Source organism: Cervus canadensis, chromosome 1, assembly GCF_019320065.1.
Source record: "Cervus canadensis isolate Bull #8, Minnesota chromosome 1, ASM1932006v1, whole genome shotgun sequence".
NCBI classification, from domain to species: domain Eukaryota; kingdom Metazoa; phylum Chordata; class Mammalia; order Artiodactyla; family Cervidae; genus Cervus; species Cervus canadensis.
In genome coordinates this window covers 7064507-7080205 of record NC_057386.1, presented here as the reverse complement: position 1 = coordinate 7080205, position 15699 = coordinate 7064507, and the positions used below count along the sequence as shown (strand labels likewise).

Sequence of the window (15699 nt, the reverse complement as noted above, 5' to 3'; positions counted from 1 at the left end):
AATAAAGGTGCGGACCCAAGGGGGCTGGCGGCTGCCCCCCACCCTCCAGAGCCCTCACCAGCTAAAGTGCTGTGGGTGTCGCTGCCCGTCTGCCAGGACCGGGAAGAGGGCAGGAGGAAGGGAAGAAATGGTCCCCTGGGGACAAAGTCCAGGCAGGGAGGGCGGGAGAGGGGCCGGCGTGTAGGCATTGACCTTCGAGCTACTTTATGGCCCTCACGTCGGAGTCATGGGGCAAGACAGGGAGCAGCCCAAGGGGCCCCCGAAGGGGATGGGGCACCCCAGCCAGCAGGGAGAGAGAGTCAGGCCCTGGCATGAAGGCGATGAGCTCCCTGAGGCCCCAGGCTGCCCCGGCCAGGCAGCGGGGACGGGACACTCCACCAGCAGCGGTCCCTGAGGCCTCGCCCCTCCTGTGACTGGGCGTGGAGGGTGGTCACTGTCGGGATTCGGCCAACTTGACCGGCAAAGGCTGGCTGGCTTCTCCCCCGAGCCTCCCCCCAGGCAGCACCCCACCCGTGGGCTTCACCTGTGGTCTCCGCCGTCTCCAGAGCAGGGGCCGGGCCGCCAGCACAATGGTGTTCAGCTGCCCCAGAGCTGCCCGCCGCCGGAGGTACCGCTTCCTGGAGGCCGGGAAGGGGGCTGGTGAGGAGTCCAAGCTCACACCCAATACCCAGATCCTCCAAGTTAAGACATGAGTGCAAAACCAGACCCCAGTGAAGCGCCAGGCTGCCTGACAAGCAACAGGGAAAGGACAGAACAGAAGAGCAAGTAAAACCAAGAGGCCGCTGTGCACGGGGGTTAAGATCTGAGGCTCTGGAGCCGGCCACCCGGGTTCCTTCCTCGACTGTTTCGTCACAGCAGTCTTGGAAAAGGTCTTTACCTCTCTGGATTTTTTGTGGTTTTTTTTTTTTCAGAAAAGCTCGTGGCTTGTAGGATCTTAGGTCCCCAACCAGGGATAGAACCCACACCCTTGGCAGTGAAAGTGCTGAATCCTAACCACTGAACAGCCGGAGAATTCCCTAATTTAACTCTTGGTGTTTTATTTTCATCATCTCTAAAATGAGAATTATTGGACTGTCTGCTCCACAAGAAGATGAAATGAATTAAAAGGTGTGTTTGGAATAAGAGTCTGGCATATTACTATGTAAGAAACAGAACTTTTTTTTCCTCCCTCCAAGAAGAACTCCTAAAAATGAAAAAAATTACATCACTGGAAGTCTGATAGGAAATCCCAGAAGGGACAATATCTTTGACAGTTTTCCAGATATGAGAAAGACCAGACTCCTCAAGGAAGCAGCCCTGAGCATGATAAATATTTAAAAATTAGTTGATACACACTTAGATGTGAAATAGATAAACAATAAGGATCTTATCTTTTATTGAAGTATATTGGTTTACAATGTTGCCAGTATATAGCAAAGTAATTCAGTTACAAATGTATACATACATATATATCTATATCTATATAGAATATGGAATAGAATAATATTCACTATCTTGTAATTACCTATAGCGGAAAAGAATCTGAAAAAGAATATATATAGATATATATATATGTATATATTTGTAACTGAGTTACTTTGCTATATACCTGCAACACTGTAAACCAATATACTTCAATAAAAAATAAATCTACAGCCTTTTTTCCATCAAAGTACACTATCTAGAGAGGAGACTAAAAAATAAGTAAATAAAAAAGAGAGAGGAGGCTGCTTGTAAATCAAATATTTGATAAGAATTTAGTATCCGTAATATATAAAGAATGCCTACAACTCAATAAGAAACAAACAATCCAGTTAAAAACCAAGCAGAGGACTTGAACAGTTGTTTCTCCACAGAGACATACAGATGGCCAAGAAGAACATGAAAGATGCTCACCGACACTCATCATTAGAGAAATGCAAATCAAAACCACAATGAAATGCCACTTCACATCCACTCGATTGGCGATGATTTGAAAAGCAGAAAGTAACAAGTCTTGGCAAGGATGTACTCAAACTGGAAGCTGCCCACACTGCTGGTAGGAAGGTAAAATGGTGCAGCCACTATGGAGAACAATCTGGCAATTCCTCAAAAAGGTATAGACAGAATTACCAGATAACTTGGAATTCCACTCCAAAGACCCCAAAGAACTGAAAGCAGAGATTTGAACTGTAACTTGCATGCTCATGTTTATAGCAGCCTTATCTGCAATAAGCCCAAAGGTAGAAACAAACCCCCCCTCCACTCAACAGATATATGGACAAACGACTGTGGTCCATTTACACAATGGAACAATTTTCAGGTGTAAAAATATATATGATGTTCTGACACATGTTACAAAAGGGACAAACCCTGAAAATATGTTTAGTGCAATAACCCAGATGTAAAGGGAGATATTGTATGAGTCAACTTAGATGAAATATCAAGAAGAGGCAAATTCACAGAAACAAATTATACTGGAAGTTACCAGCGGCTGGAGGGAAGGGAGAGTGGGGTATGAGGTATGATTGCTGAACGGGTACAGAGTTCTTGCTGGTGATGAAACGATTTGGAGGGACTTCCCTGGTGTCTCAGACAGTAAAGAATCTGCCTGCGATGCAGGAGACCTGGGTGTGATCCCTGGTCAGGGAGCTATTAATAGATTCCACATGCCACAACCAACGATCCTGCATGCTTTAAGTAAGACCCAGTGCAGCCAAAAAAAAAAAAAAGAGTATTCTTTCTGCAGAGTGGAGAACAGACTAGAAAAATATTCCAGGGACTTTCCTGGTGGTCCAGTGGTTAAGAATCTGCCTGCCGATTCTTATATGCGAGGGATATGGGATCAATCCCTGGTCCAGGAAGATCCCACATACCACTGAGCAACTGAACCTGTGAGCCACAACTACTAAAACCCAAGTGTTGGCAACTACTGAAGCCTGTGCTTGTATTCTGGAGCCCGTGCTCCGCAAAAAGAGAAGCCACGGCCACGAGAAGCTGTTGCAGCACAAGGAAGAGTAGCCCCTGCTTATTGCAACTAAAGAAAGCCCACACGCAGCAATGAAGACCCAATGCAGCCAAAAAAAAAAGACCAAAACACCAGTCCAGGAGTCAAGACAGCAGGTTTGCGTGGCCTCAGCAGGTAATGAGCTTCTCGTGGCAGGGGGCATTCAAGCAGAGACAGCAGAGGTACAGGCAGTGGTGTCGGCAAGAAGAGTCCAGTGCCGATGGGAGGCAGGCAGGCAGACTTGCCTCGAGGCCCTATGTCTCCCAGAGCCTGCCCCACCACGTCGAGGAGGCCTACAGTCTCAGCGCCCCCTGCACACCTGGCCTGGAGCCCGCGCACATGAGCCTGCATCCATGGCAGGAGGCGGAGGCGCTGGTGGGAGATGCAGACGCGGAGGCCTCGGTGCAGGGTCTGCAGGGCCTGGGTGCGCTGCTGGGCCCGGCGCTGCTCCAGCTGCTGCCAGCCCGGCTCCCGCAGCAGTACCTGGGGGCAGAGGTGTGGGCTGGAGGCAGGCCAACTGTGTGGGTGGGGACCACCTGCCCTTCTCCCGAGGCCTCAGCTTCCTTCCAGGCAACCCGTTCTCCCGGGGTGCCCGGGACACCCAGCCCGCTCCGTCTCCCCACCACCTGGAAGGACCACCAGATTCTGAGAGGATCCCAGAATGCTTCTCCCGCTTGCCAGCCCTCCCTGCCTCTCTGCAGACACACACCGCCCACCTGGGTGGCTCCCAGGTGACAGAGGGGTGACTCAGCCGCCAGCACCTGGCTCAGGATGATGCCACACCTTTCCCGGTCAGAGAGCTCGCCCTGCTCCTCGGCCCCCAGGGCCCGGAACCTGCCCAGGGACGGATAACTCAGGTCAGAACAAGCAACGAGCACCTCTCCCCACACTCATTTGATCCCCGAGCCCCTCGGGTGCATTCAGTCTGTAAGTCATTCAACAGTGATTTGGAAAGCACCTACTATGTGCCAGACACCCAGAAGAGTTTTGCTAAGAGGAGAAGTGGATGAACGCACAGAGGCATGCAGAGGCATGGGGGTGACGAATAGTGGAAGGAGACACAGATGGAGGGAGAGAAGGAGAGAGACAGAGAGTGGAAGGGTCCCTGGGAAAGTGGGTCCGTCTTCCCCAGAAGGAGCCCCAGGTCTGCCAGCCACTCCAGGGGGGCCTGCCTAGTGAGTCCTGGCCCTGAGGTGCCTGCTGCCACCCCCATCCCGGGCCCTACCTGTCCAGGAAGGCCTGGAAGGGCATGCGAATGGGGAAGTTGGCGCCGCGGGTACACACCGCCTCCAGGATGCCCGCCTGGCGCAGCTGTTCTGCCACGTGATCCACGTCAAAGAGGCCTGGAAGCTGTGGCCAGGCAGTGGGGCAGAGCCAAGGACCTGGAGTCGAGGGGCTCAAAGCCGTGGGGAGCACGGGGCGGGGCATGGGCGGGGTGGGGGTGCTGAGAGGGCAGGGCAGGGGTGGGAGGGCTCTGCAGCCAGGTGCTGGGAGAGCTCACCTTTCCTGGATTGGGGTTGAGGCACTGGATGAAGGAGACATGGCTCCTCGTGGGTGGAAAGGGGAGTCACGTGAGCACAGACTGGACCCCCAATTCAAACTCCCAGAGGTCAAGTGTGGGAGCACTATTCTCACCTGCCCAGCTGGGCTAGGAGGTCCCCCAGGGACTTCTGGAAGCGAGTGGCCAGCGTGGGTTTGCCTGGCCCTCCTCTGAACTCATCAGGCTCTGCTTCCCGGAACAGGCGGCTCACCAGCTGTGGGGTGAGACAGGGGCTGCGCCGGCTCACTGGGCCTGTCCATGGCCCAGCCTGCCCCCATCCCCATTTCCTGGGGCGCCGGGGTGCGCCGGCCAAAGGCTCAAGGTGCCAGGATCTTGAAGGCCGGCCCCTTGGGCAAGACAGTCTGGGCGAGGAGGACAGAACGGGCGGGGGGGCGGGTACAGGAGAGCCAGCAGGGGCACCTGGAGTTGGCTCTGGGCAAGCATTTCCACCACGGCAGGGTCAAGATGATCCCGGTTTCTGTTTAGAAACTTGTGAACCTGCAAGAGACAAAGTGAGGCGGGGAGGGGAAGTCAAGGAGAGAAGGGGGTGTGGAAGCCAGTCCCTTTGTCAAGAGATCCAGCCTCTTCCCTCTGAGTTAAGAGTCCAACTTCAAAGGTGGCGTTTTATCTCACACCATGGTACCAAAACCAACTCAAAATGGAAGGATCAAAGACCTAAATGTAAGACGTGAAACTGTAAAACTCTTAGAAGAAAACAAAGGGAGAAAGCTTCATGACAGTGGACTTGGCAATGATTTCCCGAATAGACACGAAAAGCACAGGCAACAAAGGAAAAATAAACTGGATTTCATTAACATGAAAACCTCTTGTGCATCAGAATACAGTGTTGAGAGTGAAAAGTCAGCCCACAAAATGGAAGAAAATATCACATATCAGATAAGGGATTAATATCCAGATTAATGTACAGAACTCCTACAGTTCAGTGTAAAAAAAAACCACCACTCAAAAATGGACAAAGGACTTGAATAGATATTTCTCTAAGAAAGACACACAAATGACCAAGGACATGAAGAGATGCTCAACATCACTAATCACTAGAGAAATGCAAATCAAAACCACAACGAGATACCACTTCCCACCCACAAGGATGACTTGTTCCACCCCAAACCAGTCACCCGATTGTACCATTTACACCAGGCCCCCGCCCCCTTGAAGCTCTCCTCCTGGGTAGGTGTGCATCATCATGAAACTCAGAAGGGGGAGACGAGGTCCCTTTACGGAGTACCTTGGATGTGCCAGGCACCTGTCCCACCACTTCCGTGTAATTACATTAATCCTCAGGACAATGCTACAGGACAGATTCCCCTTCCCATTTTACAGATGAGGACAACGGAGGCACAGAAGGAGAAGCAGACTGCCTGAGGTCATCAGAGCCAGGTCCCATGCACACGCTCTGCCCCTCTGGGTCTGGAGGGCCCCAAGGCCTTGACTACCCCATCCTACAATGCTTGCCCAGAGCTCCGGGAGTCATGCACAAGGTGAGGCAGAGGGGCCCAGGCAGAGAGAGATGGTCAAAGCCTTGGAAGAGGCTTCCCCACACTTATCCCGCTCATCCGTCAGGTGGCTCCCCAGGGCCACTCTGCCCTCACCCTGATACCTGGTAGGTGACGGTCCCGGCATAATGTCGCACGGTGAAGATGGGAAGGGGCAGCTGGGGCTTGGTGTAGCACGGGTGGTCGCCATGGTGATAGTGGCACTTCTGCAGGAAGGTGTGGTCCGTGGCCTGATGAGAGGAAGAGATGCTCAGGCCTCTGCAGGTGTGGCTCCCCTGGCCAGGCTGTGCCCCTCTCCCCTGCCCCCCAAAACCACAGACACTGAACACATGGCGAGCTTTGGTTTGGTCCCCAAACTTTCTTAGGAGGTTGCTCCATATCTGAGTCCTTATAAAGGGCGCAACCTCTTTCCCAGGGACTATTTTGAACAATCAAGAAAAAACATGGAAGCCTTGCACACCTTAGTCAATAAGATTTGGCAGCTTAGAGAACGTTTGATAAAACTATTTAAGAGAAACGGGGCTGGGGGACTTAAAGGCAGTTTTGGCAATGATTCCTGGGAATCTGGTCTCACAGTTACAGGTGTTTCTGAACAAGTTTTTCAAAGATACTTTTAAGAACCCATCCAGGGACTTCCCTGGCAGGCCAGTTAAGAGTTAACTGTCTTAAGAGTCTGAAAAAAAAAAAAGAGACTCTGTGCTTCCAATGCCAGGAGTGTGGGTTTGATCCCTGGTCAGAGAACCAGGATCCCACATGCCATGTAGTGTGGCCAAGAAAATAAAAAAGGGGGAAGGATACAGTATATTTAAATGAAACATTAAACAGACATGGGATGTGTTTTTTTTTTAAGATTCACATATAAAAAGTCATCCAGTAAGAGGCTATTTTATGGAGTTTAAGAACAAAGAATCTTGATGAAACCCCAAGCCCCTCGTGGAGCCTGTACAGTCTGCACAACCCAGCCCCTCAGGCACGATGGTCCCCCTCCTGAAGTGAGGAGTCTCAGAGAGGTCAGCATCTCACTCAGGATTATCCAGAGACTAGAGATCTGAACCCAGTGTGGCCACCGCCTTCCCAAGCTGTACTGAGGGCCTGTGAGCAAGGTCCCAGGACCTCAGACTTTATTTCTCCCCTGGAAGGCCCTGCTGGCTCTGGCCTGGCCACCAGGCACCCCCCACTCCTTGTCCCCCAACATGAGGGGCTCACCTGGGACAGCCATGTCTGGGCATCCAGGATACTCAGGAGGCTGTGCGGCTGGTCTACCAGGAGGTCCAGGCAGGACTCCTGCGGGGCCTGGGGGATGGGCACCCAGGGCAGCGACTCCCTCCGACACTCCTCCTGGGAACAGCCAGCGCTTGGTTCATGGAGACCACCCGTGCCCATTGGGGGCCTCATCTGAGCCAGAGCAGGGCTGACCTTCCCATTGTACAGATGAGTAAACTGAGGCTCAGAAGGACCGAGACAGCCTACAGCAAGGGGGCTCTGGGGCAGGGCTCTCAGTGAGTGCCCACTCTCCCCCAGGGCTAGCCTCTGTTCTAGGAGACAGCTGGGCATCCCGGCCTCCTCCCAGCCCGGCTCCCGTACCTCCTCCTGGGCCAGCAGCAGCCGGCGGTGCCATAGCTGCAGGCGCTCGCTGCCCAGGTTGTTGCACAGCTGCTCCAGACCATTGACCCGCAGGGCCTGGGGGCACACGGGCAGCGAGGTGGGCACCCACATGAGGTGGGGGGCCGGGGCAGCTAGGGGGACCAGCACACAGGCCTGCTGCCCTTCTCCCCCTCCCACAGCTGCCCACGTTCTCCCCAGCACCAGGCAGGATGCTGCCCCAGGGCTGATGCTGCCGCCTCCAGGGTCAAATCCAAAGACCCTGGCCCAGCGTGCGCCCGCCTCCATCCTGCTCCAGCCCCAGTCAGGCCTCCCTCCAGCAAGCTGTCCCCCTGCCTTCTGCCTCAGCACCGTTGTGAGCCTTCGGGCCTCTGATCACAGCCATCCTGTGGTCTGGAAGGCAACTTTTCCTACAGCCTAGCTCAGGGACTATCAGAATGCCACATTCTCATAAGCAGAGTTCCAGGCTGCTGCCTCCAAGAAGCCTTCCCGGAGTCCTTCTGTTGGAATTCCAGTCTCCTTCCTTTGTATCCCCAACACTTAACTGTCAAGCCTAGCAGAGCCCCTACTTCATGCAGCTTTGTACAGCTTTTTACGTGCTCTAAAATACACACAAATGTGCACATGAATACACACACACAGATGTCATGGTCGTCCCTTCCGCAGAGAGGGGATGGTCACCAAGGACACAGTGGAGAGGAGACAAGAGCAAAAGACAGTGAAGGATGCCCATCGCGTCCCTCCTCCCTGACCTGAGGGGGCAGGATGTTCTGGGAAGGGGGTGACGAGCTTATGAAAAGTCAGGGTGATCTGGGGGAGTCCCCTTCTCCCCCCGCCTCTTGGACACAGGAATTGAGGCTGACCCATCCTGGGGTCTTTCACTGCCTCAAGGCTCCATGAGACTCTGCAACAAGGCCAAGCAGGCAGAACTCTCCAGAGGCGACATCACGACTGGACAGGGCAGATGGCTGTACCTACAGAGCGTGCAGCTGTCTCGTGGACCATCTTATGGTCAGAGAGGCAAGCAGTGCACGAGTGTGCCCCACAGAAGAGCTGCTGGGGTCCCCAGGAATATCCAGGACGAGGTGGACACCCCTTTCTGGGCCCCACCCCCGGGGTGACCTCAAAGCCGTAGACATCCACGACAGTGACGGTAGCCGTGCTGCCTGCCTCCGCGGGGGACGCCAGCCGCGCGTTGGCCCTCCTCAGAAGCCAGGCGAAGAGCCGTGCGTATAGGGCCTTGGCCAGGGTGTCCCTGGGGGCGTGGTGAGTGAGCCCCGTGCAGCAGGGGCCAGGCCTGCTCCCGGCTCTCTCCTGCTCCCAGAGCTACCTGGCATCGACGGCGCTTTCCACGGGCAGGGATCTTGAGACCTGGCCACAGGGCGTCTCCTGAGGGCGGAGAATGCGCAGTTGGTTCGCCAGGCCCAAGGCCCACCCCAGGGCTCCCCGAGCCTTTGGGTGGTCTGCTCAGGCCCCCCTTGCCCAGGACCCCCAAGCTCACCGTGACCCTCCGGGTGACCGCCCCCTCCAGGCGCTCGGGTGGCACCCGCAGCAGCCGGGCTGCGGCATGGATCTCGGCCCAGCTGGACACGGCAGCCACCTCCTGGGACTCCCTCTGGATGGAGGTGGGAGGGAGCAGGGCGCGCTCTGCTTGTGGACTGGCTGCATCCCATGGACGGGGGCAGCACCACACTCAGACCGGCCAGGTGCCCGTGACCCAGAGGTAGACCTGGGCGGGGGGGCTGGCTCTGGAGTCTGAGGGCCTGAGTGAGGCCCCGACAAGTCTCTTTCCCTCTCTGAGCCCCACTGTCTTGTTGTTAGAGGGGAAATAATAAGCTTTATGTGACGGTGTTCTCAGGAGCATTAAATGGACTTCCCTGGTGATCCAGGGGCTCAGATTCCACGCTCCCAATGCACGGGGCCTAGGTTTGATCCCTGGTCAGGGAACTAGATCCCTCATGCCATAACTAAGACCTGGTGCAACCAAATAAATATATATATATATAAAAAACTCTATGTAGGGAATCCCTGATGGTCCAGTGGTTAGGACTCTGCTCTATCACTGCTGAGGGTGTAAGTTTGATCCCTGGTTGGGGAACTAAGATCCTGCAAGCTGCTTGGTGTAGACTCCCCACCCAAATATACATACATACATACACACACACACACACACACACACACACACATATATGTGAAGTCCCAGGTACATCATAGCTGCTCAGTTAACGCCAAGCATCCGTCTTAGGGTGGTACCTTAGTGGGACAGGATTAGTACGGAGGCAGAAGACCCTAGTCTCAGCTTTCTCATTTATGAGATGGAAATCCATCCACTTTCCGGGACAGCGGTGAGGCCCTGCAGGTAGCCTCCCACACTCTGAGGTTACCGCTGCCCTGATGATGCAGACCAGCCAGACTGCCGATCCGGCGCCTCTGCGGAAGCTCACCTCTGACGAGGAAAAGCAGATGTTGCCCAGCTGCAGGACAGAGGCCAGCACAGCCCAGACAGCGGTCAGCTCCTCGGCGCACAAGCCCAGAGCTTGCAGGGCCTTCACCAGTCCTGTGAAGTCCTGGGCATCGTCCTTGTCCTGGAGACTGCAGGTGCGGCCCTGCCGAACACAGCAGGGCTCAGGGCTAAGGGGATGGGGCCAGGCCTCCCACGGCCTCCCTCGCCTAAACCCCAAGCGGGGACCCCTCCCTGGGCAGGCGCTGTCGACCGGCACCGGGGAGGGCCTCCCCTCACCTGGTTGAGGTAGTAGTAGGTCTCCGGCCCCTGCAGGGAGAGCTGTTCCCGTTCCATGGGGTCCAGCCCCGCCAGCAGCTCATAAAAAACATGGAAGCTCCGCTCAGCCTGGGCCTTGGGGGGAGAAGGACTGGCTTAGGGGGAGCAGTAGCCAGGTCTTGTGCCCCGGGGAGCAAGGACAAGCCCCCAGGGGAAGGCCAGCCGGGGGAACGAGGGGTCATAGCGCCTCCCTCTCCCCCGTGCTGGGAGCAGTGGGCTGGGGTCGTACCTGAAACACCACCCTTGAGGTCTCGAGCAGGTGATGTGACACAGAGGCACCTACGATGATCCCCCTGTGGGCACAGGACACTGGGTGAGGGTGCCCAGGGTACACGTGGCCCGGGGCCCCTGCTCAGATGGGACCCACCGAGGGCTGGACCCAAGGGCGGCAGCCTCAGGTTCCCAGTCCGGGGAACTGGCCGTGGGTGCCCCTGCCCACCTGGACCCCCGTCACTCACTGCTGCAGGCAGAGGCCCAGGACCTGGCCGAAGCGGCTGGCGTTGGTGTTGAGGACTGTCTTGGCGTGGCCAAAGCTGCCGAGCAGGGGCAGCACAGTGTCCAGCTGGGTGGGCAGGGGGGACATTCAAGTACCTCTGGGCGCAGCAGCCCCTAATGGGGCATCCCAGGCGAGGACACTAAGTGGGGGCTCTGTCGGCCCATGGAGGGGTCGGTCTCCCCTGCCCCCGCGTAGGCGATGCCTGGGGCTGCCCCCGAGGAGAAGCCAGAGGCCTGAAGACCACTCTCCTGGCCCAGAGGAGTGGGAAGGTCCCTCTTGGATCCCTGGACAGTGGCGAGCTGCCCCTCACCCGACACCCTCTCTGCCTCGTCTGCTCCCGCTCCAGGCTGTGTAGGAACTGCACCATCTTTTTGGCCGCCTCTGTCTTCCCAGAGCCGCTATGCCCACTGCAGGAGAGAAGGGCTGGCAGGGCCTCCAGGAAGGGGCACATGGGGTGATCCCAAATGAGCCCCAAAGCGGGGATATGCCCACTTGGAAGTGATACCCACCCTAAAGGAGGCTCCCAGAAATGCAGAAACAGAGCCGGGGCAGGGAGGCCAAACAAAACAAAAAGTCCCCAAGGTGCCTCGCTCAAGGGGCACAGTCTTAGCAAGTCCAGAGCTGCTGCCCAGCAGTGGACCAGACGGGCAGTTTCAAATACGGACCTCACATCACCCTCTTCCCGGCCCTCAGCGTGGCCTGAGGGCTCTGCCACCACTCACCCCAGAAGGATGCAGGTGGCCTGCCCAGTGCTCTCAGACAGGCTATAGGCCGATGCCACGACGGCAAAGATGTGTCTGGGGGATGAGAGAGAAGGTTACCAGCAATGGGCACCTGGGGCCTCCTAGGTGCAGGCAGGTCCTGCCCACAGTCCCCTGGGCCTCAGTCAGTGTGACCTGCTGGGGTCTGGCCACCAGGCGGGAGCAGAGGCCTGGTGGGGCAAGTTCACGTACGGGGTGGTGTTGGGGGTCTTCCCAGGGCGGTAGCTGGCCAGGACCTCAGGTGAAAAGAGAGGCAGGGTCCGGCGGGGGTTCAGAGCGAGCAGGAGGGGCCCCCCGAAGGTCTGGGAAGAAAGCGAAAGCTCTCATCAGAATGTGGGGGGAGCAGGGTTCAGCACCCAGCCCAGGGAGAAGGATGGAGGGGGACACTCGGGGGAAGGGGGCAGTGGCGCCCAGAGGGCCCTTTGACTCCAGGGGAAAGGGAATCCCAGCCCACCACCCCCTCCTGGGTCCCCCGTACATAGATTCGGCCCAGGTGAAACCTCTTCTTGAGACACAGCAGCATGGAGCTGTCGCACACTGGCCTGCGGGGCCGCGGGGTGGAGGAGAGGGGAGTTGGGAGCAGAAAGAGATCCTGGGTTAGCCCTGCCGCTGGCGGCAGAGACACCTCCACCAAGTCCCGTGCCCTCTCCAAGCCCGTCCATAACACAGGGCCTCCCCACCCACCGCTGAGCAAGAGATCCCACCCTGGGCACTACAGGCAGGACCAGGCTGCTGACCCAGAAGAAAGCTTTGTACCAGTTAGAGAAAGAAGGGGCACCTGGATTCTCACCCCTCAGCTGCCCCTTCCAGCCTGACGACCCTGTGTGGCAAAACCCCTGGGAAGGAGACCCTCCATAAAAACCGGAGGTTGGGTGTGACCCAGGCAGGGCAGGTTTGGGGCCGCGCCCGCTCACCACAGCCGGGCCAGGTCCTCGGTGTCTTCCAGGCCTTCCCCGACGCTCCTGCCCTCTGAGCCGCCAGGAAAGGGAGGCGCCCCAGGGCCCCGTGCGAGGCGAGGCTCCAGGTCCCTCTCCAGCGCCTCCTCCACCTCGTCCTCTGGCTCCCATCGATCCCTCAGGGACCCGCGGGGGCCAGGGCTCCCCTCCGGCCGCCGGCGGGTCTCCAAGGTGAGTCGGGGCAGCAGTGCTTCGGTGTCAAGCCCGGGGTCCTCGTAGAGGTCTGAGCACTGCGCCCAATGCACGGGAGCCGCGGTTCCCAAGGTCTCGGGCTCCGCTTCGCTGCTGGAGCCGCTCTCGTCCAGGGGGGACTCCTCGTGGGGATTCGGGCTGAGAGAGCCGCGGGGGGACCCGGCCATCCCTTCTACACTCGCCCTGCGCCCTGCGCTGTCCGCAGACGCCCCCCCACAGGACCAATCGCGCCCCTCCCCGGCGGGGGCGTCCGCGGACCCTTCCTCTGAGCTCCCGCGGCTCGAAGTACTCCCTGCCCCGTGGACCCTGGGGAACACCACGGCGAACTTGGCATCTGGAGTCGGGTCCTCATCCCCCGAAGGGTCGTGGGCTGGGCTTCTCGCAACCTGCGGGGAACTCGGGCCGCCGCCAGGGGGAGGCCTCGGTCGCCCCCACAGCCCCGCGACGCCCGCCAGGCTCAGCGCTAGACGGCGGCGGCGCGGCCCCGGCCCGCGGCTCGTCCCCTCGCTGGTCCCGGGACCCCGCGCGCCGCCCGCGCGCCGCTGGAGCTGCAGCCGCAGCCACCGCAGGAACCCCAGGGCCCGCGCCACGCGCACGAGCCGGTCCTTGAGGCTGCAGCGGCGGGGACCGGCGGCCTGGGGAGCGGGGCCCGGCGGGGGCCTGGCGCGGAGCCTGCGGAGCGCCACTAAGGCGGCCAGCGGCGCTGGGGCCCGGGGCCCGTCACCCCCAGACCCCGCGTCGCTCACGCCCACCGCCTCCTGCGCCTTCCCCACGACCTTTCCAACCTGGCGGCGCTGACCTCGGGCGGTCAAGGCCTCGGCTTTTTCGGGCGGGGCGCCCCTCGGCTCAGCTTCGAGCTGCACCCCATCCTCTCTTGTATCCCCGCCCTGCCTGGGGTCCTGAGAACCCCACGAGCTCCGAGGGCTGCAGGCGGGGCTGCCCTCCACGGGGCTGGAAGCTGCGGCTTTTCTCCCTGGGTCAGCCTCGCCGGCCTCAGGGGCCCCGCGGATCGTTTCTGGGGCTGCCCCCGGGCTCCGTCCAGACCCGGCCCCCTCCTGACTCGAGTCTGGATCGGTCCCGGAATCCTCCGTCTCTCCCTGGGGCCTCGCCGCCGCCGATCCTTCTGGGCTCTGGGGCCGCGAGGGGGGCTTGTTGCTGCTGCTGGGGCCCTTGCTGTTCCGCTGCGCTCCTGGTGCCTCCAGTGCTGAGTCTGCGCTGGTTTGAGTGCCCCCCGAGCCCATGTCCATTTGCTCCAAGTTGGGCCTCTGCTCTGGGGTCCCACCGCCCTGGCTGCGGCTCTCCTGGGCCTCCTGGGTTTCGCTGTCCAGGCAGGAGCTGGCCCCGTCTCCACCCGACGTGTTCCCATCGAGGCTCCGTGTCTTTCGGTGGCCCCGCTGAGCCGAGCGTCCTCGTCGTTTTCCCCTCCTTTTGCGGCTGTCGCGGTCGCGTGTCCTCCCTCCTGGGAGGAGACCCTTCTCCAGGCGCTCGCCGTGGCCATCGCCCGGCTTGTCGCTCTCCTTAGCCCGGCATCCCCCAGGGGCGTGCCCGGGGCTTCGTCTCCCCTCGGCCTCTGGCGGTGATGGCCCTGCCTCTGCCCGTCTGCAGTTCCCGTTCTCCCCTACAGCGGGCTTCCTGTGGGCATTGGGGGGCTCCTGGCCTCGCCTGGCGCTGGGCTCCCTGTGGGCCTTACGGTGGCCCTTTCGATGTTCCCGGCTGGGCGCACTGTCTGCACTGGCAGACCCGGATTCCTGCTCCCCCGAGGGGGGCCTCCGGGGTCCCTCCAGGCGCTGGGGCGCTTTGCCCTTGCTCCTGCCCATGGCTTCCCGGTGTCTCTCTCCTCTTCTCGCCCCAGGAGCTGGCTCACAGGCGTGCCCTCAGCAGCACACCACACAGGCTCTGCGCTGATGGGGGCTACAGGCTCCATCTACCCGCCCCCACGTCTCCCGCCTTACCCGAGGGCATCAATAATGCAGGCGGCTGCTGGTCCTGACCTCCTCGGCCAACAATACAGCAGAGGCCAATCAGGAAAGAAGAGCTGCAGGTGCGGACAAAGGCCATGGACAGGGCAACTGTGCTGCCCTGAGTTGCTGCCAGCCCGGCCAGCCTGGCACCAGGCCCGACCGAGGGGCCCGCGGTCTGCTCCTGCCTCACTGTTTTGGCATCAGGGGGTGGGGGCGGGTGCCAGAAGAAACCATTTGGGCCATCCTCCTTGTCCTGGGGGGTTCTGGGGGGACCTGCCCTCCTTACTTAGCCCCTTGGAGGCTGGAACCAGGCTGACCTTGGTGCACAGCCAGAACCTAGCGAGGGTTGTTAGTTTTGTTGTTGTTCTTCTTCTAGATTGTGAAATATAATTTAAAGAAAACTGTATAAAACATAAATGTACACCTTGGGCTGGTGTAAAGTAAGTAAATGCTTCTTAGTCATGGAACATAATCAGACCCAATAAATTTCTGAGCACCCGCACTTGTGTGTTGCTCTAATATTTAATTTTTTTGAACAGGTAGTCCAGAAGATGAAAGTTTCCCATTCCTGACCCACAGCTATTCATTTTCCCCTGAGGTTACCCATTTCTTGTGTTTCCTTCCAGAGCTATCCAGGCAGAGAAAAGCAAGTATTATTTTTCTCTCTGAGAATAGGTGGAAGCTTTTCTAGCTCATGGTGCTTCAATTTAACAGATTTTTCCTAACAGATTATCTTGGAGATTTCATAATAGTAAAGATTTTTTTTAACAACTTCGTAATATTCCAGCAAATGAATGTGCCATAGTTTAACCAATTCTTTATTGATAGTGTGAAAATTAATAAAGGAAACACTCACTAAATGGAGGCCAGAGGCCAGAAGGGGGAGTCCTTATACACTTAACCAGTTCACCTCGATATAGATCCCAAGAGAAA

The 15699-nt window shown here is 58.0% G+C and overlaps 1 protein-coding gene across 1 annotated transcript in view; it reads right to left on the bottom strand.

Moving 5' to 3' along the window:
• Positions 1-14622, bottom strand: part of MYO15B (myosin XVB) — a 30281-nt gene extending 15659 nt beyond the window's left edge. Inside the window, exons 1-22 of the mRNA XM_043442765.1 lie at positions 12572-14622; positions 12136-12199; positions 11850-11959; positions 11619-11693; positions 11207-11303; positions 10859-10962; positions 10630-10693; positions 10362-10475; positions 10066-10227; positions 9123-9236; positions 8952-9010; positions 8744-8876; positions 7604-7699; positions 7226-7357; positions 6124-6249; positions 4926-5003; positions 4601-4719; positions 4467-4512; positions 4191-4315; positions 3682-3799; positions 3285-3448; positions 524-617 (exon numbers count right to left, since the gene is read on the bottom strand). Coding sequence (XP_043298700.1) covers positions 524-617; positions 3285-3448; positions 3682-3799; positions 4191-4315; positions 4467-4512; positions 4601-4719; positions 4926-5003; positions 6124-6249; positions 7226-7357; positions 7604-7699; positions 8744-8876; positions 8952-9010; positions 9123-9236; positions 10066-10227; positions 10362-10475; positions 10630-10693; positions 10859-10962; positions 11207-11303; positions 11619-11693; positions 11850-11959; positions 12136-12199; positions 12572-14622 — 4245 coding nt within the window. The remainder of the gene's footprint in view (positions 1-523; positions 618-3284; positions 3449-3681; positions 3800-4190; positions 4316-4466; positions 4513-4600; positions 4720-4925; positions 5004-6123; positions 6250-7225; positions 7358-7603; positions 7700-8743; positions 8877-8951; positions 9011-9122; positions 9237-10065; positions 10228-10361; positions 10476-10629; positions 10694-10858; positions 10963-11206; positions 11304-11618; positions 11694-11849; positions 11960-12135; positions 12200-12571) is intronic.
• Positions 14623-15699: the final 1077 nt, after the last annotated feature.